At 36.5% G+C, this 27780-nt stretch overlaps 1 protein-coding gene across 2 annotated transcripts in view; it reads right to left on the bottom strand.

Annotated features, from left to right (window-relative positions):
- BTBD9 (BTB domain containing 9) overlaps nt 1-27780 on the bottom strand; it is a 136235-nt gene that overhangs the window by 11328 nt on the left and 97127 nt on the right. For both annotated transcript variants that reach the window (XM_067293191.1, XM_067293193.1), the window contains 2 exons: nt 26450-26639; nt 17207-17314 (listed from right to left, as the gene is read on the bottom strand). In XM_067293191.1, coding sequence (XP_067149292.1) covers nt 17207-17314; nt 26450-26639 — 298 coding nt within the window. The remainder of the gene's footprint in view (nt 1-17206; nt 17315-26449; nt 26640-27780) is intronic.

Here is a 27780-nt window from a genome sequence, read left to right as displayed (position 1 = left end):
CATGAGCTAGTCTTTCTATCCTCATAATCATGTCTGATGGTCTTTACAAAAATTTTCTCCAAACTGTCTACACAGTTCTGGTATTGATGCATACATATTCCACCGTATTCCAGGAACAGCTGCACTAAACCATAACAAAAGCATCTCTTTTTTGATCTGGGATTAGATCTATCTGTGTAATAGATGCCATTTCTCCACCTTTCCTCCCCTGTGCCAAGCAAACAAATCTTTCAAGCAAGTGGCAATACTTTCACCATTCTCTAACTAGGATACGGTCATAAGGAAGCCATCAGAAACTTCTTTCCCCCATAAACTGACAGGGTTGCCCTTGGACTCCTCTGTATTTCTTATTAGCAACCCTACATAGAATGCATTTTTCAGGGTTTGGCTTTTTTAAGCATTCAGGAAGTGTTGATCTTTTTTCTGCTTTCACACCTGTCTTGCTGGCTGATTCATTTTAGATTTGCTGCTCAATCTGCAGCAGTCCTGATCATCACTTTAACAGCAGAAATAATCACAACCTCAAGCTGAGGTTTACATCTTGAAGACAACTAGCAACTATCAGCCTACACAGATTTATACCAGGCTCCTCAAGATAAAGGCACTAGTACAAGTTGTTTGGCCAGCAAGTCTCCTGATGTCACAGCTCCATCTTCCAAAAGAAATTAGCCTTGTTACAGCCCTATGGCGTTTTATTTAACACTCTACATCTCACCTCAGCCGCTCCACTTCTACGTCTCTCGTTCTGCCTGACTCCCCGAAGGAGAAGCAGTAATTGATGATTAGCATTCCAAAGCCACGCTTGCATCCTGTGAGCCTGTCATATTTAATTACATTGTGACTATATTCGTCTTCTATAATAGCCTGAACATAATTTAGATAATTATCTTTTGCTCTCTTATTCTCTGACTCTGTCTGTCTCACTTAGAGCTCCTTGCAACAAAAATCACTTTCTCTGCTCAAACATATAAATGGGCTCTTGGGCCAAGTGCTTTCATCTCCACAACAGCAACAGCTGTCACTAGAAAACGCAATGGCTTTGTGCATCCCACAACCTATTTGCCACAGTCTATTCAGAGGAAGAAGAAAATCATTACAAACCCCACCGCTTCCATGTTTCTTCCTGTCTTTTTGTTTATCAGGCTACTGCAGGAAGAATGCAAGAAATACTGATGTCCAGGTAAATTATAACAATAAGTTTTTACTGTTTAAGCTACCTATAGCTCTACAACAGCATTTCATCTTTTAGAGAATTTAATGGCTTTTCTCAGCATTTTAAATTATTGCCTAGTCACTCCTACGAAAAGCTGCTATTTTTCTAAGGATTTATTATACACAATGGGATATAAATAGCAATCCTTCCTCTTTATTTCCTTCTCTTCCAGAAGGAACGAATTAAGAAAGAAATGGAAGTTTACCTTTTATTAAGGTTTTCTAATGAGGCACTGGCACTACAAAACATTACCACACTGTAGGATCAACATAGCAGCACTGATTATAGCTGAAATCAAGTTCAGACCAAAAACATAAGACCAAAGAGGAAGCTTTTACATGTAACTAACATTCATTAAGATGTATTAGCCATATCATATTCTCATTGTGCGTGCAGATGCGCTTCAAATAAATAAAACTGGAGATAGCTTGCCTCAAGTTAAGCATGTAAGTTGTGTGCGCAAGCATTGCTTGTCCTCATTTTCCAAAGTGACATACAACTTCCATTTTTGTTCCTCACTTGAGAAGCAAAATGGAGTCGGAAGCAAATGTGCAAACGAACAATACACCTTGAAAAAATTCAGTTACCAGTAAGTAACCTCCATTTTGCCTTGTAATACTTGTCCACACATGCTTCAGTCTATGAATGATAAAATACTGCTTACGTTTTTTGAATGTGGACTTCAAAGACTGAGGCCAACAGTGACTACAAAGTCATTTTATGAAATACAGCATTCACTGTGATGGAATAGTGAGGAGACACATTTGTAAAAGCGATGAGAGGAAAAGTACTGAGTTCAGTCATGCTGTCTTTCCATACATCAGTCTGATGACTGTACTAATAAAAACAATTAACTAGCATATGAAGCTGCCAAGTAAGAAACTGCATGCAGAGGCAAGCCAATGGAGACTCAAGTACTGTAGTATGTTCTGTATGATAGGTAATACACCCACTTGTTTTATTAATGAATACCATATCAATCTCTACTATGGAGTACCTGAAACATAAACAAAGAAGTGCACTATAAATGCTATGATAACAGTTATCGTTGTTATACAGATTTTTTTCATTTATAAAATACAAAAAAGGTCTATGGCTACTTTATGAATTCCCTATAAAATCACATTTAAGAAACAGATCCTGTTTTCCATTATAACAGTACAAAACAATACAGTGAACTAAAAACCCCTCTCCTGTCAAAGCTGTAATTTAACATACTAATTTAGAGAGTGAAACCCATAGAGCACAGAAACCAGTTATACTTGGTATCCAGCTCAGCCCCCCATCCTCTCTCCATCCTACCTCCCAAGCCAGCAGAGAAGGAAAGGGAAAGTATTAGAAAGAAGAGAGTCCTGAGGACTCTAAGGTTCTTTACATTTTAGATTTTAAATTAAAATCAAATTCGGTGCAGTTCTTCCCCTCGTCTCCCTCAACTGAAAATTGAGGTTTACAACTGAGTTTCCATCTATTCTGCTGTCATTATGACAGCACTCCCACAAAAGGTGGCCTGTCACACTTGGTATTTCTAAAGATGCAAGCAAGAAGCAAGGGCTTGCTTTCTGCAGCTCTCTTAGACACAGAGGCAAAACTCATCTATTAATGCATCTTGGTTATACTTATGTTATATTCCATCGATGAGATAGCAAATATACTTTATCCAGTGTACTAAGGAAAAAAAACACACAGGACTTGAAATAGTAATAGAAGAGGAAATAAAAGTGGTTGAATATAATGAGAGTCTAAAATAAATGTGAGAATAATAAATATCAGAAATTATTTGTTGAAGTATTTGTTCCATAACTGCCTTATATATTGAATAGTAAACATATGTGACCCTATCTTTTGGGAAAACTCTCCTCCAAAGTTTTTATTCTGAATCTACTTCCCATAAGGAACACAAAATTTTGTAAGCATCTGAACAAAATTTGTAGTTATTTATTTCATGTGACTGCCCCCCCCCAAAACAAATCCAAACAAAATATCTGTCAGCAATAAGAGCTCTTTACTGATCTGCTATAAATGTTTTATTGTGTATGATTTATTGTAGAAACAAAACGCAAACTTGATAATGCGTACTTATTAGAATACAAATGTTGACATAAAATAGATTTAATGAAGTCTATATTGACTTTCTGACATCTTTATGAAGCTCCTAATGTAAAAAGACTCCTTTTAGCAATCTCTGCTTTCACAGCTTCAGTGTCGACATTTTTGCTGTTTTAGAAACAATATTACATAAAGAAAAAGTTAGGATTAATCAAATTGAGCATCAGTAAAACTAAATCTAGTAACTAACAGTTAGATTTTCAAATATATGCACGTGCCAATATAGGCATCCAGTGGCATTTTTCTATCGCATAAGCTGTGTACATATATATATATACACATATACACACACACATATAACTGCATGTTATATGTACATATAGATACACATATAACTGTACTTAGACTTTTTTTTATTTCAGTGGGTTATCTTTCTGTACTTCCAGAAACATAGTTTATATTTAAAAATATTAGCCCAGATCAAATTATCATCAATTTGGCAAAATGTCACAAAACAAATTCTTATGCTTTTGTCAAGAGCTGCACATGTAGTTCCTACACAGACGTCCTTGGGGGAGAGGGAGGTAGCAGAGAGAGGCTGTGAAATTACTCAATTTCTTGAGTAATTAGATCTATGAGTCAATCTTATTTACATACTTTCATGCACACAAAGCATACAGGCAGAGGATGTACCTGCACAGTCTGGCTGGCTGGATTTTGTTGTGTTTACTTGTCACCAGCCGTTATTGCTCCTGATGTTCATGTAGGTAGCAAAGATAATGAAGAGCTATCTCACACGTTAACATATGCACTAACACAACTAGGGGCCTGTTATTAACTTTGAGGAGACTTCCTCTTCCCATAATCCTACAATAGTTTAGAAGTTATTTTTATTATTTTTCTCCATTCAAACTGAAGAGTTGACTAACAGCAGATAGATAAACAATATTTTTAAGAGATACCATATGGAATCATGCTCCCTATTAATCAGTTCCTTTGTGGCAAGTAGGCTAACATTGTATTTATCGCTCTTCTCTCTTACCGTCCCTTGGGTGTGATTTCATGGCCCACTCATAAACACTTCACATTTACAGCAACCACCCTTCTATTACTGCCGATAACATCTAATTGACATGTCAAACATCCAAGGAATACAATAAACTGAACCACAGCATCTAAGAAGAATAAAATGGTGAAAAAAGTAAATCAGCACAGGCCTCCTCATACCACCATACAATGCACCAAGATTTGCTAATGCAAGGGAGGAAAACTGTAACCCTTCACCCTACCACCACACTGAATTATCTGTTAACCTCGAGGTCAGAATCAAGGCCTGCTGACTTCAGATTCAGATCCCTGGGGGTTGCCTAGAAAAAAACGTAACCTGTATCCATGACTGCAGTAATTCGAGACTAAAGACATGAGACTAAAATGAATTAAGGCAGAAAAAATAACAAATACAACTTTTGTTTCTGGTATTGTGTTATTAAACTGAGATAAGGGAGCTCCCCTCCCTTGTGATTCTGATAAAAATAAATTTTAATATTTCATTCAAACCTTTGCACCTTTATACTAAAAATATATAGACAACTTAGGAAAGTTGGGTAAAATTAATAGATATCGTTTTAACAACAAAGAAAACTGACTCATGATGAAGGAGAAAGAGATACATTCAGGCAAAACTTGTTAAAATAGCAAATAAGGCGATAGGAAAGAGACAGAATGACTTTACAAATATATAGTTGAAGGGTATGAAGCCCAGTAAGAAAGAAAAAAAGTTGTACAGGGATACAATCAAATTAATGGAATGAAATTAGGTAAAGTGATGTTCAGTACTGGTATCAAGAAAAAAAATTCTTACTGAGGGAACACAGTGTGATAGAAAAGCAAAGAGCAGAATGGAAGCACTATATCTTAAAATACATGAAACAACTCACTGAGTATTATTCTAAAAAAATACACCACATATGACAGTAGTACAGAAATCCCAAGAGGATGAACCTAAAGATCTAATAATTCTTCTCTTTTGTGATTCATGGATTTAATCTGTTCTGGTAAAAATGTTACTTTGAATAAATCAGTAGTTTAATACTGTATATATCTTAAAGTGTGCTGTGGCAATGCAGGGTATTTGCGACACTGAAGACCACAGCTGCTTAGGCCAGCATGAGAAAAAGTGCACTTTTCAAAGTTTTGAAGAAGTTAGATGCTGAATACCAACAATCTAGTTAGGACAAATCTTTAGAAAGAAAGGAAAATGACACATTTAGCATAAGATGCATTAACCTCTGACTGGTCTTCCAACTATACAAGGAGATATCAACAGGCGCTATATTTAATGACTTTGCCTGTAAGAAATGGTAACTAGAGACAGAACAGTAACTTCCCAGCTAGTTCATGAACATCTGGGCATCTCCAATTCATTGGGTTATTAGATGATCTTATGCAACAATCAACTTCAAAGTAAATAAACATTACCACAAAACAACGGTTCAAGTATTAGGCCTTCCTTTCCTAACTAGCAGACAGATGGGCCAGTTTCACAGGAGACATCCATTATTTGGAAGAATTTTTGTAGCAATATTTACTTATGAAGGTGATGTGAGTGTGCATGTGGGTGGGTATGCGCACACATCTAGACATTTTCAAAACAGGAAATACTATTACTCAGTGAAGGCAATCCCATATATTGCCACAGGATCCTTCTCTAACGTAACAGCAGTAGTCAGCATTCTCATGTCCTTACCCAAAAGCTGTGAATTTGTTCCTCTGCTGACTGAGAGAAGGTTTTATTAACAGGATGCAAGAGAGAAGTAGTATTCTCTTTTAATAAGAAAATTAGTATTTGTGTTACATTTAGCAGAGTTGGCAATAGTTGGCCAAGAACATCTGTTAGGACAACAGGCTCTTCCAGACTTGCTTAATGTTATAGGTCAAACTGGGACACAAATGCTTGGGGGGGGGGGGAGATATTTAACTAAATATTATTTTGTAGACTAAATATTATTTTGGTCAGAGAGATTTGCAGTAAAGGCAATCAAGAAGGGTTTGGGGGTTTTTTAACTACTGGGTTGGTTATACATTAGGTTATATTCAGCTTGCAGAAAAGCAAAATTTTCTTGCGTAACTAGAGCCACTAAATATGAAAAATGGATTTGGTATGAGACTGACATTTCCACTGTTAACATTTCTGTCTCCAAACTAAAAAAGCAGGCTTTCATGTCACATGATTTCCTTTTAAGTCTGGCAGAGATGATAGATTAAGTAAAGAAGCAAGGATACAAAGAGGAGAGGACAAAGACAGTTTTATAATTAAATCTCAGGACTAAAAAGACGTAGATCAGGCTTTAGAGCTTCAGTATCCAGGAGTGTCCCCTGCCTACAAAATACAAATCATATTTATCAGCATAATATTGGTTCTACAAAGCCCAGTTCATTAATGTTGGCCAAGTAATTTTAGATCTTTTGGTGACAGGTGTTAAAAATAGCCAAGGTACCATGTTCAAGTAAATGCAGAAGATAAGCAAGCAAAGTTGACAAAAATGGAATTTTTAAATGAAATAGGGGGACTACATTCTCTCCCACTATAGACTGGAATGAGGGCTCTGAATTTGAATGTAAAAATCAGGGGGGTTCAAATTTCCTGTTTCCAAGCAGGGATTTGAATGCAACTTCCCAGTGTCTTAGGACAACAAACAACCCCCTCGATGGAGTACTCCCGAGTACACACCCCAAACACCAGAATATTCATTGAGCTTGTGAATGGCTACTGCTTTTCAAAATCTTTAATATCTTTAATGGAAATGGTATCTTTAAATTCAGAATTTCTTCCTCTATTTCTAGTGGGTTAGCAGGGTTTGAAGTAGGGAATTAGATCTATAAAGTTTTTTCCTTAGGATTTGGGAAAGAGATATCAGAACAGCTTAGACCCTTTACTTCTTCTAAAACAAACTTTCTCTCTCTCATATGGGTCTAATCTAGTAATCCTCTGCATAGGAATGTTACCTCTATAAAGATGACAATATTCAAACTGGTTAAAATCTCAGTCCTAGCTCTGCAACATCTGTTTACAGAATATGACAGATATAAACAGAAACAGACTCCACAGTAACTGAACATTAATATCTCCACAATGGCTGTTAATGCTGACTGAACTAAATTTACTTTAGTGATCTAATTTTCTTTTCACCATCTATATTATCTATTTACATTTGTTTTATCAGTTCAGAACCAAGAAGTCTGAATGATTCCGTAATCTGGTCTCTCAGGGAAACATGCATCTGTTTTGAATTTGCACAAATCTATCATAAGAGTGAGCAGCAAAAACAATATTAGAATAAGTAAAAGCATCTCAGATGCTGATTTTTTTCCCCTAAAATTCTGCCTGCTAAGCAAGGCTGTATCTGAGCATATATTAAAAAAAAGCAAGAAAGTGGACTGAGAAAGATACTGACATTGAAGTGTATCTGAATTTACCCAAGGCACACGTGAAAAATGCAACAAAGATTGTGAAATGGTTAACACCTCAGAATGACTGGTTTGCAAAAGTGCGTGTAAAGTAATCTGTAAAAGAGTTAAAAGTAAATTCACTTTATCTTTAAGAATGATAGAGCCAATAAAAAAAAACTATTTAAAAGCTCTAGAAACCGTGTGCTCGTACAAAAACATTCAGACAAACAGGTGTGGAAGAGACACTCCTTACTGCTCAGTGGCTAGTGAGTGAGAAAAGGGCCTGTGTCAGAATGGAAGAAAACGATGAGCACTAGGCAGGGACACATGCAAAGGACGAGTCTCATTATCCAGTCCACGACTTTGCATTGGTAAGTTGTAAACTAGAGCTGGTCAATTTAGGCAAATTCAACAAATCAACTGCAACTGTATGCTGGCATATTTTTAAAAGTCAGGGGTATCAAAACAGGAGGCAAAAATCTACAAGGCGGCCATGTACGAGACAGATAAATGGCAGCAACAGGTTGTGATGAAAGCACCATGGCGCCTCATCATGGTGATTTACAAGACTTGCAGGGGAGCACGGAAGCAACGACTCTAGCAGCAGCTGGCCTTGCTCAAACTCAACAGGGGTAAGCAGTTGCAAGGATGAATACTGAATTGAAAGAACGGCTAGTGCAGAACATACAAGAATGAGTACAGCAGCCAGAAATCAGAGAGAACCAATTCCATTCATATTCATAAAGACAAAATAAATTCCTAACTGGTACATTTCCTAACTATGCTTTATGAGTAACAGCCCAAGAAGTGAAAGAGTCAGGAAAAGAGAGAGAAAAAAAAGAAAGAATATGTTTCAATATCAGAAACATAATTTGGGGTTCATGAGATTATCAATAATCAACCTTCAGTACTAAGTCTTTTCATGATTCAAAGAAGGATGAAAACATATTTACTGAAAAACCCTCCTGTGTCCCACACTTATATTAGCAGCAGTGGCTAACTACAGAGTGAGAACTTCCTTCCATGTAATCTCTTGAAATAACAATAACCTGAAAGCTTGCCGCTTTATCACAGGAGCTTTAGAAAGCTGTCTTACAAGAATCAAAAAGGCAAAGACATTGGGAAGTTTCCCTTCTACTGAAAATTCAATGTAAATGTTCACGAATTCACAAAAGAAAATGCAGTTGAAATTTCCTTTGACTTTTTTTTTAAACAGAAGACTATGCAATAGACATTTTACATAAACTTAACTATTACTATTTATTTTGTAAAATAATATTTCAAAACAAAATTGCTCACAAATGCATTCAAATTGAATTCATTACTATGAAAAGTCAGCATAAATTTCCTGTTATTTATCCAAGAGAAGTAGAAAACTAGGACTTATTCTAAAGCATGATCAACATAATATCAGACTCATAAGAGGATAATGCGCTCCTGGAGGATTAAGGCATATTCACTTCTTCAGGACTTATATTATTGTTTGAAATATAAAACCCCCAACAGTTAAAGCAAAAAGGAAATCAGTATTACAGGAATCAGGTTGCCCACTCCTACAGAACACTGTGGTTTTGGAGAACTCCCTGGGGTATCACTTTCGTGGGCTAAGGGTAAAGGCCTCTCTCTGCTTATTCTCTCCAACCCAGAAAGGAACAAACGTAATTCAGCTTAATCAGCACAGCTTGGCTCTCCACAGGATTTTTCTTTTATAAAGCTATTTGTGTACATTAATGATAACACTCTGGGATAACAATTATTCTTAGGTCCCTTTTCTTCACCAAAATGTATTTTCTGCAGAAGATATGTCATGAAGTAATAAAACATCCACACAACCTACTTATAACATTAGCTTGAAAATTTTTACAGGCATCTAAAGAGATGCTCAAGCCTTTGATTGCATGGGAGAAAAATCCAACACCTAATAAACAGTTACTGATACTGCAGGTATTATTGGGTATTACTTCTGTTTTCTCTGAGGCAGAACTGAACAAACATCCAACCTGATGTCAGAGTTACTGTGCTGTTTTCTTCACTATCCCAACAAAAGCATTTATGAAGAGGAGCTGAGAACACGCCAGCCACGTGGCAAAGCACAGTAAAGCAAAAAAGCTGGCCAGACTTAAGTGCATATGGTACATGCAGAGCTGCAGTGAAATGAGTGGATGGAAAAAGACATTCAAAGGAGACTAATGCATCTCAATTTGCAACTCAATGCTTCTCTTCTCAAGGCATGTTCAAAAGATCCATGCATATTTGTGTCTGAAAAGCAACAATGAGGACCAGAAAGTTAAAGTGGAAAGAAACTGTATGAGACAACTTAGTAAGTTGAAAACCTTCTCGCTATCCTGAATCGCTGTTCAGAAAACAACTTAAAAGATGCTAGTTATTCTTCAATCAGCAAGTATCAGCTAAAATAAAAACTAGCAAACTGAGTACTAGATGCAGAATTTTCACACTTCTAAGAGCCTTCTAACATTCTGCAATAGGACACAACTCTCTCTTCTGTGAAATCTTTATGCTTAATACGGCAGGTTTGTGAAGCCAGATCTTTTTTCTTCTTTTGCTTTATTAGAATCCTTTAAAACGTGAACATACAAACACAAAAATTATGTACTTCAATGCCACCGTCGTTCAGGGCTTTTAAGCTCAACAATTACACAAAATGACCCTTTACATCTGTCTGACTTGCTCTAGCAGGCATTACTAGTAGCATAATGAACAGATTAATGAGAACCCTCAGTTTATTTTTGTCAAGCAAGACTTGAAACTGAGCTCAACAATGTGACAATTTCCCAGATATCTTGCTTAAATATATTCCATCTTTGTACTGTATGAATGTGGCTACACTGAGTTCTGCAGTTCTGGAGAAGACGTTCAGATTTCAGAGTATATGAAGTTATCTCTGTGTAAAATGGGATGAGCTGCCATCCAAATACACTCAGCTTTACACAAGAGGTACAAGAGCAGTTTTTTACTCTGTTCCACTCTGCCATTTGGCAGCTCAGGTGTGAACCAGAATTAAGGACTGTACACAAATTAGACAAAAATGTTCTTTTCTCATTCTAGTTATGATAGGACAAGGTAAGACTGCATGCAACATGCAGAAAATTGATGTAAGCATACAAACAATTGGAAAGAAAAGAGTTGAGAAGTGTTCTATGACAGAAAAGTCGTATGAAAGTGGTTAAGGAGAAGAATCATGGGTGAAAGTGGACATGAGTGAATTCTAGAGATGGGATCACAGAGTGAACTGGAGGAACTAGAGGAGAACAGCAGGAAAAAACAATATTCTTGTGGTATTCAGACTGTACAAATCTTATCTCTCGAACAACAGAAATAATCACATCATGATAGAGATTAGCAAGGTTTCACAAATGTATACCTAGGAGCAGAGTCTAAAATTGAGTTAGCCACTAATGATGTGCAACTTGGAAGTATTTTCTTACTTTAAGTCCTTAAACAATATGGAAAAGAGTCAATTGTACATTCTGAAAAGTGGTTTAGAACTGTTAGATGTATTAGCTGTTTTTAGCCTTGAACCTCTCCAGAGTGTTCTTTACCATGACTTATTATTAAAGGAAATAACAGCATCTGAAAAACTGGAAATGCATATAGAACATCATGATAAAAATCTTAAACATTGGAAAAGAGCAGTAAACAAAATTGAAAATTACTCTTGAAAACTCAATCAAAAAATATTAAAGAAATATAAATTTTGTTAATGAATCCCATCTACCCCAAATGGCTTATATAAAGTATTAATTACATTCATATAGAAACTACAAAAAATTTATAGCAACTGAGCTCAGAATTTAGGAATTGAAATAGTACTACTACTACTACAATGTTGCAATGGAAACATGAAAGTGAGTTGAAATTTTTAAACATCTACCACAACACAGCAGCATACTTTGAATAATAAACAAGAATGCAGCAGAAGAAATGAAATAATGCAATAACATGTTATAAACCCTCTGAAAATAAAGTCATGCCCTTCGCCAGGAAAATGATAAAACTGGCCTAAAACAGTCACATAGACAGTTGATATCAATTCTCTAGGAACCGCTCATAAATAAACCATGTGTGTTGCCTCCCAAACTCTATCAGAGTATTAGATTCTTTTTTCCTACTGGGAGATTGAACATTATATGATGGCTACCATAGATCACATCCATTACAGAACAACTACACAAGAGAGAACTTTAAAGAATGACATTCAGTTGATAACCTTGATGATAGCCTGTTTCATATTTGCCTTTACGGTGCTTATTTTATCAAAAGAAACATTGACTCTGAGGTCTGACTCCTGGCCTTTGGTGTCTTCTGTTTTTCATTTGACTTTCAGACTTTTTATCAGCATTTTTTTCTAACAATTTTCTATTGTTCAACAGTAACACACTTAAGCAAACTTTCCATAAACGTTTGTTGTTTTTTTTTAAATAGAACAGAACATGACTGGTTTTCATTACTGTCATACTGTGCAGAGAAAAACAGTTTATTCTGTAAAAGAAAAAAATTAGCCTACATGCAGCATTTTAAAATTGACAATTACACAACCAGTATGCATTAATTGGCTCCCGCTTAGGGGGAGTAAGCAAGCTTTCCCTGTAAAGATAACAGACATCCAGTTTCTGTGTTCAGCCTTTTAAGAATATGAGAGAAGAGGAGGTTAGGAGTAGCCTTTTCAGGTTCTCACTTTGAGCAGTGAATTATTAATTTACATAAAATGCTATATTAAAATACCATTAAAACAACCAAAAGCAGCGTACTCAAAGTTTATAAGGAAACTTCATACCTCAATAGACCATCAAAACCAATATATGCTATTTAAACATAATTTGATTTCATTTTCTTTCTCATTATTTTGTTTGCCACTCGTCAGAGATGTCTGGTGAGGTTTGTACTTGCTATCTTTATGGTTCATCCCACCCCTTGTGCCAGAGATTCAGCAGAATTGTTTGGAGACCTCAAAAAACACTTGCAAGACAGCAAGCTAATGACTTTAACATAGGATTATAACTTCACTGAAAGATTAGGTATACAGACAAGCCAGGCAGGAAAGGAAACAATTCTTATCCACATTTATCTCTGAAGACAGGAAAGTGAGAATAGTACTAACAAAGTATTTTTTTTTTCAGTGTAAATATGTAAATATCCCTTCAAATGTTTGCCACTGTGAAGGTCTCTTGAGTTTTAACTCCCTCCACTTTCATTTGCTACTGCAGCATATTCTATACAGGAAAACAAGCAAGATCTTTTTCTGGAGTCTACTGCATGACAATATTAGATGCAGATCTAATGCCAAAAAGCATAAATTCACTACCTGGATTTCGCACACATCTAAAACCTGTAAAGGAAATGGGCATTATTTGGAGTATATTTTTTTCCAAAGAATTCATATCTGAGTCTCGCAGAAATACATTTCTAATGATATCTCATAGCAGATTCTCAGCTCACTATTGCTCTAAGAGGTACTGGTAGTCGAATAGGCACAGTCCCATGCAGGGATACATCTACTTCTCATTCCCTTTAAACAAAGGGAGCAGAAACTATGATTTTTATACCAATGTCAAGGGTTAGTCCTTTTCAGGCAGGGATGTCAAATAAAGCATTTACCCCCCCCCCCCCCCCCAAAAAAAAAAGATTTGTCTGAGACAGAAAATATTTGCAAACTTAGACCGCATTACAAAACACTCTGAACTGCTTCGTTTCTTCCAGCGGAAAGAGGGGTGCTGGATTCATAAAGATATGGAGAATGAAGAGATGAGGGTACCATTGCTTCCACCCTATTATCCCGTAGTCTGGTTAAGGCAAATTGCTAAAAGTGGGAATCTTTAAGTGGCTGCCTAAACCCTATTAAGTGAGTCAAATACAGCACAGTGCATGAGTAATTCTCACTTATCCTAGGCAAGCGCCTTAACTGCTTTTAGCTTTGGGTATTCGGAGGCAAGTTTCTCTCTCCTGTTGGAGCTGTGCTGTTTGCGTAAAATGCCTGTGTATTTCTGGTACGGGGAAGGACAGCGACAGAAGGACTATAACTGCAAAGTTACAGCCCTGGGGGAGGTGAGACACCTCTGCATTCTGGTCACAGCTCCATGAAATACTTAATACAAGAACTCACTCCAGAACACATTATGTAAGGTGGCTTAGGTGTCTCTAGGTGCTGGAAAACATGAAGTTAAATTCCCTGTGCTAAAGAATCTCTTGCATCCAACAGGAGTATCTTTACCAGGATGCTATGATATTAAACCAGGCAAACTGTAGCACCTCTACCTTCTTACTGCCTCTGTTAACCACGGTTAACAGGTTAACAGGGCTCTTCAGCCCCTCTGTTTTGCTTTTGTTAAAATTACATGAAGTTAAAATAACTTGTTTTTCTTGTCAGGGCAAAAAATCCTCATGTTTAAAATCTGGTTCAATCCATGATACCTTTTTTTAGTTTAGAAACTGAATCAAAAAATGAAATTTTCACGTAGTCCTACCAGTGACTGGTTCATTTTTCTCCTTTTGGTTAAGATTTGTCTCCTTCACATACACATACAGTGTATGAGTTACTGAATGATGATGTCTCTTCCAAAAAAATATTCTATATTTAACAATTTTAGAGCACTAAAAGCGTGGCTGCTGAAACAGAAAACCCTTTTTGGGGGCATAGCAGCACTTTTCAGTATTTTTCAAAACTTGGCAAGCCCATGAAGCGGTCCAGCTCTGACTATATGAAATTATCATCTCCTGCACTTTACAAAAAAGTCCTAATATTAGTAGCATTCAGCATTTACATAGTACTTCACTGACTAATCCTCAAATATCCACAAAGAATAGAAATACTATCCTTACATTCCAGGTAAAACAGTATTATTTGTGCTGAATATTGATTTACTCAGTTGGCATTTTGAAAGTGCTTACTCTGTATTGAACAGATTAACATTCTTTAAAATCAGTTTCTGCTAAAACAATCTTTTAGGATGTTGGACCTAACTCTGCATATCTTCTGAAGAGACTGCTCAGGTAATAAACCTCAATATGTAAATAAAACAATTTATAGGTTTGATACCTATGTCTTGAAAGTAAATCTTCAAGAGAATTTAGATTTATCAGTCTGCCACTACAATCAAAATAATTTTTGAGCTTAAGTCATTTCAGCACTTTTGAAAAGCCTACTTGAAAAAAACCCCACATATTTAAAGGGTTTTCTTTTCTGTGCTGGGTGGCTGTTAAAAAAAAAAAGTCTGATTTACTGACAGTAAAGGGCAAGAGATTTAAATCAAATATGTAAAAAATGCTGTCAAATGCAAAGAAACTGCCTGAAGCAGCGGAGGGGGAATGGCACCAACATTTTAACTTCTATCAGTTACAGGTAACATAGCATTTAAATATAACTGGATCAGGTAGGAAACTGTCAAAGGGAAGTAAGATTTTTTTCAAACTGCTCATTTTGCTTTATAATTTCTTAATTCTCAATAAATTGAATTTTTCTGATGCCCATTGAGCTTTCCTAATTGACAGCTTTAGGACTAGGTCTTTGAATTTGTTTAGCACAGATGATTACAGTGTGCGCTTTGAGGGCTATTCTTAATATTACACATTTCTCACTACCTGACCCTGTTTAGAGTCATTATCTCTAGACTTAAAGTGTTAAGATTGACATTTTGAAAGCTGGATGCTTGTGTGTCAGAGCACAAAATTAGGGAAAATACAATTCTCTAATTCATATGAAAATAGTTCCTGCAGCCATTACTTCTAGAGCACCTATGTTTTGAATCAAGTTTATCACGAAGAAGCAGCTCTCTCTCTCTCCCAATACTTGTCCAAGGTTAATGCTTTCAAAAATGGCTGGTTTGAACATGGTCAGTAGACACTAACTTGAACTTGGCAGCCAACCAGCAATTCCACTGCACTGTGCATACTTAAGCAACTGTTCCTTTGGACTGCTATGGACTATTGGTATGAATACGTCTATGGAACAAGCGCAAAAAGACGCTCCCCCGCCTCCCCTCCGATTTTGGCCTTTTAGTGTTCCTACCGTCGGGGGCAGACAAAAAGATCAATCTTATCCACTGCACTGAGATGCCTTTGAGAATGATTAAATCTCCTTTAGTCTTTCCCCAGAGCTGGAGATAGAAGCCAGGATTTCTGTTCATCAATATCCTGTCCTTTATAGACAGTAAAAGCACATGTCAAGTTCTCTTTCACCACCATGTCTAGACCACATTAGAATGCAAGCTTGATTTTCACCATCTGTTAAGAGATGGAATATAAACTTTAGAAAATGTATATCAGCAGTGTTGCTAGAAAGGACTGAATAGCCCTCTTGCCCAGTGTGGCAAACTGAGATATATCTCTGTCAATTTGTAAATTCCATTTTGTTTTGGTTCACACAAATACAGGATGGGTGGTGACTGTCCCCATGTGAGCTGATGACTTCAATTTCATCCCACATGAGAAAGTGTGTCTTATGGGAAATCGACTGGGGGAAAAGGAGGGAAATAGGATTTTTATAAGCTTGAGCTTCCCTAGGGATCACTCAGAAGATCATATCCTATCAACATTCACTGAATGCTGAGCATGCCTGACTTTTGGATATGTAATACGTATAAATTTGCAGCCTCTCTTTTCAATCCCATGAGAAGTATCTGGGTCATTCTTTACTTGGAATTAGAACTATCAAATGTTTTAAGAGAGCTATTGGGGCTATCAACACTGAATTACTCTTCCGTACTAGAACAACGGATTTTATCAGCAGACCCAATAATTACAGAAAAGCCAATGGAGAGCACACATGTGCAGAGGGAGCCTGGAATTCTCCTGACTGATGTATACAAATAAAAATGAAACAGTTTTTCTGGTTTTATTTAAGAAGGGTGTTTTTCTATGCAAGGGTCCTAGTCAAAAGCAGACTACCTGGACTATATGCACTGACCACATCACAAGAGCAAGGTTGAGTTTAGGTAACTGAATTCACTTGTTGATCTGTTTTTGGTTTGGTCTTTTTCCCGCCCTGTCCCGTCCCCCTAACTCCCCCCCAAAAGTACAATGTTCATAGGTGCTTTGTTAAGGGTAAAATGGTTAAAAATAATCCTTTGCCAAGCAAGCTCCCTTTCCTCTCCCCCCATGTTTCTCCAGGAGGGATGATTTAACACCAATGTTAACATAAACATGTGGAAACTCGGGGAAACGTGGTTAAATTTGGGGGGATCACAAAAACAAAGGCATGGTAGTCAGACTGCTTCTGAGAAAGAACAATCAAACTGGAAAACACAATAACCTTCCGAATCTTCAGAACTTGATTCTGGTTTGAAAGTCCAGATATTCAGCCACACTAGAAGCTTCTACTTTTTAAAGTTATATTTACAAGGGTCTAGAGGTAGTAAGCTACAGGTTATGTAAAAATCATTTTTACAGTCAGAGTCAGCTATGTAACTACTGAACAAAAGGAAATTCCAGTTCCAGTTTCCAGTTCCTACTTTGGGCAAACAAGCGGAAAAAAATTATACTCACTTGCAGGAAATTTTTGTACGATCAGCCACCATAGTCCATTGCTGCTGATTTGTTGAAACCTCAATGTAGTAGCTGTAGCTGCGATCGTCACAGTCCCAAAGTAGCAACCTAAGCATGAAGAAACAGTTGAGTGGTAAGTACAATGAACATTAACCAAGCTGCTCAAGTTTTCTAGTCCTTTATTTTCTCTTCTTAAACCTTTTTAAATTTAGCTGTTTCTTCTGTAATATGCCTCTAATACTTAACAAGGTCCTTACTGTTTCTGTCATCTCAAACTTGAACGTCTCTACTCTCATTATCCTAAGGCCAATATCCGTCTTACTAGCATTATTCTATGACATTCATCTAATTACTTCTAACTTATTTGAAAGTCAATGAATGAACTAATTTATTTGGCAATGTGGAATTGCCTGCTTTAAACCTGAATAAAAGATCTGGTTGGAAAGGTCAATGTAAGAGGAAAAAGAAAAAAAATCCAGGTTCTTGTGACTAAAAAAAGACACTATCTTCTTACTTTTATTCCTTTTTTTTTGGTAAACATACCAGAAATACTAAGATAAGACAAATTAAAAAAAAAAAACAGCGATTCCCAACCCTGGTTTATTATAAAACAAGGAAAAAGGCATTGGAATTGTTGACCAAATTGCTAAAACAAACAAACAAACAAACAAAAAAACAAAAAAGTAACAGAGGTCTCAAGGATTTACTCCATATTCATCCTCATGAATATGCAGTGCTCCAGGAAGTGCACCAAGTGATATATTAAAAATTAGCCTTCAGTTTCCATCATTGTTCCACAGAAAAGAAGACAATGCATCAGGATTTAACTTAAGTACATCTTTTTCATAAGGCATATCTAGAAAATAACAGTAAGTCATTCTTCCTAAAAGTTGCAACCTCTCTACTCCTTTCCCTTAAACAGGGATTATCTCCTTGTTGTAACAGATATTTGAAACCCCAATATCATTCCTTGATTTTGTTTTGTTTCTAAGGATATGAATTAAAGAAAGTAGCATGATACTTGCAGCAAGATCAAGAACCTTCCCCTGCCCTCCCTGACCTGACCCGCCCCCCCGCCCCCCCCGGAGGGTGCACATGGGATTGAAATACATGTATTTAAGAAAAAAATCCAGTGCAGAATGTCCTCTTTAGCAAAGACGACTGATATAGTCTTCACAGCAGGTTTGGGAACCAATATGGATATGCAGCACCTTTATACCCAATGAAGCACCCACAAAGGGCAAGAAGGTATCTACAGACTTTAAAGGGGTAAGGGACTGGTCTAAACACTGCCAGACACTTCTGTAATTTCTTCTTCAGGAGCAGTGAAGTATTTGCCATTTTTTCATTAACAGAGGTGATTTTGCTTCCATTTTCCATAAATGCCTTGGCTGGTTTCATTCCATGGATTAGCAGGGTACAGTTTAGAACACTAATTGCTGTTCTTACAGTTTTCACACAAACTCAACAGCAAAATGTGATATTAAAACAAAATCTCAAAAATCTTTGCTATTTTGAGTTAGAGGTGACTGAAGGCCAAACCAGCATGCTGCATTTACCATTCTCTGAAATAATGCTCTCTCATCATTTGACCCAAAGTTTTTGAATTGCAATATTCTAATTGAACAAGGTGTGCTATGGAAAAATGTGTTGCTGATTGGGTTGTTGTTAAACTCTTATTCTCTGAACCCTGACTCAGTACACTAATGGAAAATAAACACCATACTACTCATATAAGATACTGGCTGTTACCAGTTTTTATGCTCTTCTGATCCTCAAGTTCTCGTCAGCAAAGTTTGCTAATGCTTGCTAAGATGACTGCTTAAGTCTAACTATTTATCATAGAAGTCAATGAACCTGCTCTAGTCAAATAACCAAAGCACAGCTAACCATCCAAAAAAGCTACAACTACGCTGATGACCTAAATCAGAATAACGACAGCCACATATACAAATAGAGAACTGTGAAATCCAGGTAATACAGCCAAATTGGGTTCTTCAGGTGTGAGGAAGAACTTTTGTAGATCCACACTGTTCACAGGTGCAATAGTCCACAGATCTGTTCTGTAGACTATCAATGAAAATAGCTGAGAAATATTTGAAAAGAAAAGGAACTTGTGTCACTCCTAGGCACAAAGTTTCAGTTTGTCTCTAAGAATCTCTTACAAGCCTGAGTTTCATGTTCTAAATTCCCTTTTCCGAGGTGAGAAAATCTTTCTTGCTCTCAGCTGCTACCTCTGCTGTGAGGAACATAACTACAAAAATTATTGCTCACCTTTAACATTAGTGCTGGAGGGAGAAAAATGACCTAGCTAGTGGCCGAACACAAAATCCTCACTCTTACAGAGAAATGCTTTCCAAAGCAGAAGCTGGACTGTCTTAGGAATTAATTTATCAAGGACATGCGTGTCTGCATCTTTGCCCTAGAAAACAGTGCTGTTACTTCTGTTCAAAACAATCTGATTTAGCCCTTTATTTCCCATTTTGGAATCCCAGCATTCAAAGTGCAGCCAGGTCTACTGGACAAGCAGATTTAAAGTATACTATAGAGATGCTTTCAACTCAATCTAGCTCATTAATATTATAAAAAGTAATACGCTATAAACAATAGTTTTAAGAAGCTAAAATAAAATACTTTAAAAAGAAGCATTTTAGCCCATATTAATACTGTCTATTTGCAAATTAAAATTCCAGAACTGATATAGTAAAAAAATAAAAATCAAGAGAGATCTCCAGGGCATCATACAAGACTTGATTAGAAGAAAAAAAGAATTCTGTTTCATCAGATCCTCCGCATTCCGCTTTTCCACAGCTTGAAGGTCTCCAAATACTGAAGAGATTGAATGTAGTACATTTTCTGTTAAAAAAGTCTGAAAGTTTATGGATAAAAATCCTGAATTTGGTAACTACTAATATCAGACACTGAATTGATTTAACATCTAAATTTGGGCTAAGTCTTCTAAATGATAAGAAGAGGGAAAGTAAAAACATATGTAAATTGTTTTATTTTAAAAAGGCAATTAAAATGTAGCTAATTATGGTTTTCAGTAGGATCTTTTTCATCACTGGGGGCTCAGTGCTGTTTCCTTGATCCAGGTCTTCAAAGGTATGATCAAGAGTTTGATTTTCAGAAGCACACTAGGGACTGTAATTTTAACCAACAATACTGTAATTAAAACACAACTGACTTGGTTTTAGAGCAAAAGGCTAAGAGGACATATGTCCTCTTTTTAGGAACATATAAACTGCTCTCTCCCACAACAACCCAGCCCAAGTTAAATGGCTTGAAAAAAGCATAGGGCTTGGGATTATTATAAAACAAATAAACAATGAGTAAATTAAAGTTGGCAGAATCATTCATAAAGTGACTTAATGGGCATGAAAAACGCAGATTTTTGTTCCTTTGGGACTTGTGAAAGACAGAAAATACAAGTTTTTCCTTCACCTCCCTACAATATCTTTTGTAGGAGAGAGAGAGGAGGGGAAGACTCACCACACAACCTCTTTGGAATTTATTCTGCATGAAATGCCTTTCCTGAGAAACAACAAAAAACTATCAGGCGCTTACATGAATATTCACCAGTGCACACTGAGCACAAGGGCCACTTTTTATGCCATGTACACTAATCTTTCAAACACATTCCAGGCAAACTACCAGGATAAATTTTTGCAGAGAAGCTATGCTTTCCTATGATGGATACAGAATGGCTGGAAGGAGAATATTTTGCTGAAAAAGTCAGAACTACACTCATTAAAAATACATCTGGTTATAGAAAAATTGCTCATGTTCCTAAGACATCCCATATTAGATTAAAATGCTAAATTAGTTCTTGTTAGTAAATCTTGCCCTCAGGATTGAGAAAGAAAAGCTGAACGAGACTTCATCCAGCTCATTCCCTGCAACACCAAGAGATCTGAATGTATTTCTCACATGCCAATTCTTTTGGAAGCTAAAGGCTAAGGCTGTTAATCATTTAATATGGTACTGTTATTTACATTACATGTTGAAAATGATTGATTTTATAAAATAAGTACTTTTCAAATATAGATAACTGTTTTCATGTTATAGGTGCAGAAAACTGATGGGTTACCAGTTAAGTGACTTGTTCAGCATTTCAAAGCAAATGAGGGACAAATTCAGGCATAAAAATCAGACCTTGCAGCTTTTTGTGCGATCGTGTTTCCTCTCACGATCATAATCTCTGTTATTCCCATAAAGATCTACACAACATTAACTATGGAAGTCCATTCTCTGTTGGCACCAACTGTTAAAATCCCGCTCACCCTTTAAGTACCTCACAACACAACAGATGAAGTAGGTCTTGGCTGCCCCTTTATGAAGGAAGACAACTTGATAAAAATAAGCCATCCAGAGCAAACTGACCACAAGACGAAGCCTGGTCCGAAGCTTAGCAACATGACCTGCGAGGTTCTCCAGCTGCAAAGCAGAGAGCTGCTGTGCCCAGAGGACTGCTTCAACAAGCTGTCTGCATACGGGCAGCAGACAAGCAGAAGAGTAAAGGCTAACGAATGCTACCGAAGGCATGAGAAGGGCTCTGACCAGAAGCAGAGAGAACGCTGCTCAGGCACAATACTTTCCCAAACAGCCGACTGCGGGTACCTTTCATAGCAAAGAAGTTTCCTGATGCTGTTTGTTTCTACTGCGCTCTGAAAAGCAGAACTTTTTATTTTTTTGGTGCAATCATGTTATTTAATAAGAAAGCAGATGGACTTGCATCATCAGTTTCTCTTTCTAAAAGAAGTAAACCTGCAGAGCTTCACATATTGGCTGCCTATTGCATCAAAAGAGGCTACAGTACTTTTTCAACAGTAGTTACCACATGCAATATAAATAATACTATGTTCATAAATTACATGCTGATGGAAAACCAAAAGATGGTAAAAAACTAAAACATAACACTTCTTTAAAGAAGGGTGAAAAAAATTGAAAACGCTATGAAAAAAGCATTTTTTATACAATTTTCATTGTATTTTTGTGTGCAGTTGTTTACAATCCCTTTTCATTTCCTGCTGCTATTTGTTTCAGTAGTTATCCTGCAGCAAAACAATCTTTCTTAGGATCCTACAAAAGAGCCAAAATCCACATATTTATTATGTGTTTGCATCAACTTTCATTCTGAATTATGATTTGCTATTCACGCCTCAAGTCAGGCATGAATAGCAAATGAGCAGCAAAGAAAGAAAAAGTTCATAAGCAGAAATGTTATAGAAAATTAAGAAGCATAAGAGATGTACAGGATGATGATATAAGCAAACAGAAAACATGTTAAAGCTACTCGATATAACTTGTTAGTTTAAGAATTGCTCTGAAGATGAAAATCACAACAGTTGGCCACCAAGTATTAGTATTAGTAATAAAGTCTTCAAAGAGATTAAAAAGGGATAAGTGCTTTATCTGTTTTTACGGAGATGAAGACTATTTCTATTTACTTTAACATGAAAACCACACAGTACAGAAGAATTCTCCCTCCCTCTACCACACAGACTGTAACAAATTCTGCTCTATCAGGATTTCTTTTTCCCTTCTCTTTTGGAAAAACACAGAAAAAAATCCTATAAAATTATCAGTCAAAGATGGTAGTATAATATTATTATATTTCTATTCAAGATAAATGCTAGGAAAGAATAAGAGACAGCTATTTTGATATGGCAGCCTTTTCAATACTAAAGTTTTACCCATTTAACAGTTAAATAAAAGGCACTTAAATTATGTTTACCATGATAAACACATCAATTGCTGTGTTTCTGTTCCTAGTTAAACATAATATTTTTTCTGTCATTGATAAAGGCCTTTTCAGAGAAGAAAAATAGGAAGGTTATCTTCTTTCCAGGCAGGCGACAATGTGGAAAAACTAGCTAAAGTGATGTAATTTATTTTCTCTGTCTGTTAACTGTTCCAATTATCTTGTAATATGTCCCAGGTGAAAGTCTCAATAAAAGAATAAACCTCTTAAACTATAAAATGTTTTTATTTCTATAACCTAGAGCATGCTATTTAGTTATTATTTAAAACAAAATGTTTTCCAGGCCTTTTCTGGTAAGGACTACTAATGGGCATTGACTATCATTACATTTGATTTAGAATTTCTGAGTAAGTTCTGATGTGGAAGTCAAGAGCTCCCCATTTATAAACAAACATTTCAAGTATTTACATTAACAACGTTTCTACATAGTCTCCCACAGCACCGCTGTATCCAAGTTGGGATGTTATAGTCTAGATGGGTGGACTACTAAAGGGGTGAAAACTGGCCAGATTGTTTAGCTCAAAGGGTAGTGGTTAACATTTGATAACTCACCTGGAGGCTCACTGCAAGAGGAGTTCCTCCGGAGTCTATTCTGGGACCTATCCTGTTTAATATTGTTGTCAAAGATCTGAAGGAGGAGATGGAGTGAGCCTTCACCAAACTTTCGGAAAACAGTAAACCATGGGGTGCAATAAATACACAGCCAAGGGTACAGCTGACATTCAGAAGAACTGATTCCTAGCTGCTAGGTAGGCTAGAGGAATGGGCAAACAGGAACCACAGGAAATTCAACAAGGACAAAAGCAAAATCCCACACCTAGTACAGACCAATCCACTGCAGTAGTACAGGCTAAGGTCTGACTGGCTCTACTGAAAAGGACATGGGAGCCTTGGTGGACAGAAGAAGAAACTGCACAAAAGGAAAAAAAGAACTACACTGTGAGATTAATTAAGCCTTGGTACAGGCCACGCTGAGAAGCTGTGGAATCGCCGTCCTTGGAGGTTTTCAAGACCTGACTACATAAAGCTCTGAGCAGGATGGTCTTATTTCATAGCTGACCCTGCTTTCAGGAAGAAGCTGGAATAGATGACTTCCTCAAGTCCTTTCCAACCTGAAGGATTCTGTGATACTAAGACAAATGGATAAATTTTGCAGAAATCTTGCATACAAGATACCTTCCTGAAACATTTAGTTCTCTATGCATATCAAATGCATATTTGAATTTCAACAGTTCTGCTTTATTCATACTCAGAATTTAGTTGCCATGGTAATACTTTCTGACTTAGAAGCTCTCTCCAGTGGCATGCTGATTTCTATACACTACAAGCATCTACTACCCTTTTTCCAAAGGCTCATATACTTTCTCAGATACAACTATATTCGATGACACATCAATGTTTTTGAACTCTAAAAAACCCTACACTTTAACTCCTAATTATTGATGTATAACCTAAACCCACAGATATAATGACTCAGTTTCTGGGGGCAGAGCCATTCTGTGGATGCTCTGTGGATGGACTGTAGATGGCTAGCCTAACAAAAATACTTTTGGAAATTTTTTTCTGCTAGGTGGAAAGATGAGATCAGGGGAGTTTTCAAGCAAGCAGACAACAGGAAAAACAGGCAAAGGAATAGAATTCAAGCAGTTGTGCAAGATTCTCTCCTGTTCAAAAAAATCGCATGCTTTCATTAAGATGAAATAGTAAAACTTTGTTTTCATCTGCATTTGTACGTAATTTGACCTCTGTACCAGTCATAGATTTTACATGTCAGTTAAATTCTCTTAGTCCTTCACATGGTCAAGCCTCTGCTGCTACTTAAATTCAAAGTGGCATGAAAATGATATAATTACTTTTCAATTATCTTTCTTAAGAAATCCGAGTGCTGTGTCTTCCTGTTCTTTACTTGTGATTCAATACTTAATTGAACATTAAAAACATCAAACTCTAAAGCATAAAATATTCACCACTGAAAATTGCTAGCTATACTTTTTATTTAACTTGTTTCATGCAGTGAGAACAATGCTGGACTCTCATTGTACATAACTTCTATAAGCTGGTAAACAGACAAAAACAGTACTTCTGTTATGGTTAAGAATTTACCTAGATGTCTGATTTTAAACTCTATCTTCAAAGTTTATAATGGTCATAATATCACAAGCTGAAATGAAAACACACAGCTTTTGAAGTGGGGAGCGATTATTTCCTTCACTTTTCAAGATTCAGAGCTAGTACAAGCAAAAAGGGTATGCCAAATTTTGCACTTATTTTTAAGAAAACTCACTTCAAAAACTCTACTTTTAAAAAATGCGAATATAGTCCAAATATATAAGAGAATAGGATCTAAGAGAATTGCCACCATCTCAGACGTTTCTTTACACCTCTGCTGATGTTCTCCTTAAATGTGGACAAATATTTCAGGCACAAAAATGGGCAGTTACACAATGGATTTCAAATCTCACTTGCTAATCAGTCAGTTGTCTATTCTGACAGAAAGAAGGCATAGCACTAGCTTCTAGCAATACATATGTATGTATAGAGCCTCTGTTGCTAGACAGTACCTAGGCTGAAGTTTCCAAATTCTCTCACTGGGGCTGTAATTTCCCTCTTTTTTTCACAGTCACAGAGAATACAAATTCAGCTCCTAACAACATATTGTTCTAAGTTTACAGAGAACACTAAAACATTAAGACAGGGATTTGTATGTCTGATTTTATGAAACAAAACACTCATTTTACAGTCAGTGGATCTGAAGTTGGCAAGAATGTTTTTTTCTTCACCTGGGAACTGTCCTGCTCTCCAATCTATTTCCAAAGCACAAAAGAAAGGGAAACTGAAGAAGGAACTGCAGAAGCAAGAAGCTTCTATTTTAGCCAAAACTTTGTTCTCCATACATGCATAGCCCTTTACTGCAGAAAAAGCTCAGTGAACTTAATTCCAGATCTAAACACATTCATTAATCCAACTTTGTAAAGTAATATTCAGGTTACTGTGCCCTTATTACATATTCCTTGTTCAAGTAAGGGCTGGAACTAATTGTATAGTGAAAAGGCAAGCTAGGAGTAGGCAGGTCTGACACTGAGATGATAGCTTTCTTCAATAAATGCTTCTGTTTTCATAATGAGATGCATATGACAGAGGAACTGCACCTACTTTTACCACAAGTGAGGCTGCAGTAAAATTTCTATTTTAATATAATAGATAATTATACATCCTTAATATTAAAATTTTAATATTGCTATTATTATGCCCCTGAAATGTATTTTTCTGGAATTGCATTGCTGTATCCTGACATACAATTCAATAATATATTTAATTTTTAACTTGCCCATTACACCGAAGTAAAAATCCAAATGCCAGTTACTAAAACAGTCCCCTAATTATCATCATTTCCAAATGTCATATATTCTAAAGAAAATAACTGTACTCAGCAAAAGTCTCACTGTTGTCCTTAATTTCAAGAAGAATAATCCCCTTACCGTATTGATCCAATCATGTAGGGCTGTGCTAGCTGCACTACAATAGCTCCACTCCCAAGCTGATGGCACGTATACCCAGAATCCCAGTCGTAGTTTTTTGTGTCTCCATTCAACAAGGCATTGCGACTTCGGCTTACACCCTCGATCACACTGGCACAGTCTGCAATTGTTGCAGCATTCTCAGTGGGAACTGTGAATGTAAACATAAAGAAGACAGACGGAGCAATACAGCCAGGAAACAGTTCAGGTACTAACCGTCTTTACTTCTGGAAAGGACAAAAAAGAGAGGATGAAAGTATGATCAACACACGGAAATATAACTCTATTTAGCATGAATTATGAAGCAAAGTCAAGAAGTACAGCATTACAGCATTGATTCCAGAATAGTTAGGTAAATTAACAGATAGATTCCGGTCTTGGTGACAACACGACAGCACTTTTTTAATAGAGCTAAGAAAAAAAATTCTTGTCCAGCCAAACTTTAAACAATTTCAAACAATTTCTTATCTTCCTGTTCTCATAATGAAAACAAACTCATTTCCAAAAAAAAAAAAAAAAGGTGAAAACAAGTAAGTGGGAGATAGTTTAAAGCACTGATCTGGACTGTGGGAAATCAGGACTTAAATTCTTCAAAACTAGGCCTCTCAGTTCAGGTGACAATTCTCAACATGTACCTGTTGGTACTTCTGACACTCTTTTGACCAGAAATTGCACTTCAGGTTTGAGAAAACTAAAATATTTTTTTAATATTTACTGAATACTTAATTACAAAATATCTTGGGTTAGGAGAGGGGAAGAGGGACTGAGAGGTCTGTTCAGCCAAACGGAACAGCAACTACAGAAGCATTTCTCACTAGATCAAAATCAGGAAAAAGGAATGACCAAACTCTGCAAAAAAGAAGCTATAGTATCACAACATCAAAAGAGATGAAACTACACAGAACTGATTCACTTGCAAAAAGAAAATCCTAAGTATAGGATGATGATTTTCCTCCTGGAGATAGTGATGGAATTATATGAGACTCTTTCTCCTCAAGTTAATTTCATCAAAAAAAAAAAAAGTCTATGCTGGACAATTATTTTATATACTGCCATAAAAATGACAGCATGCAACTGCTATGCCAAAGAAAATCAAAAGTTTTACTGCAGAATATGGAACTCACCTTCTGTCATAATCCTTAAATGCAGTTATTTGAATGTTACAGGGAGAATGAGCACATTTAGATAACCGAAGGAATTTTCAATTAAGTGAAAGCATTCCTGGGATGACCATAAGAACAAGGAGTTTCAGTATCAAATGTTATATTTCAATTCTAATTGAACAGCCTAGC

This window comes from Apteryx mantelli, chromosome 3 (assembly GCF_036417845.1).
Source record: "Apteryx mantelli isolate bAptMan1 chromosome 3, bAptMan1.hap1, whole genome shotgun sequence".
In the NCBI taxonomy this organism is placed as follows: Eukaryota; Metazoa; Chordata; class Aves; order Apterygiformes; family Apterygidae; genus Apteryx; species Apteryx mantelli.
Note: the sequence above shows the minus strand (reverse complement) of the source record. Positions and strands in the feature narration are given on the sequence as shown.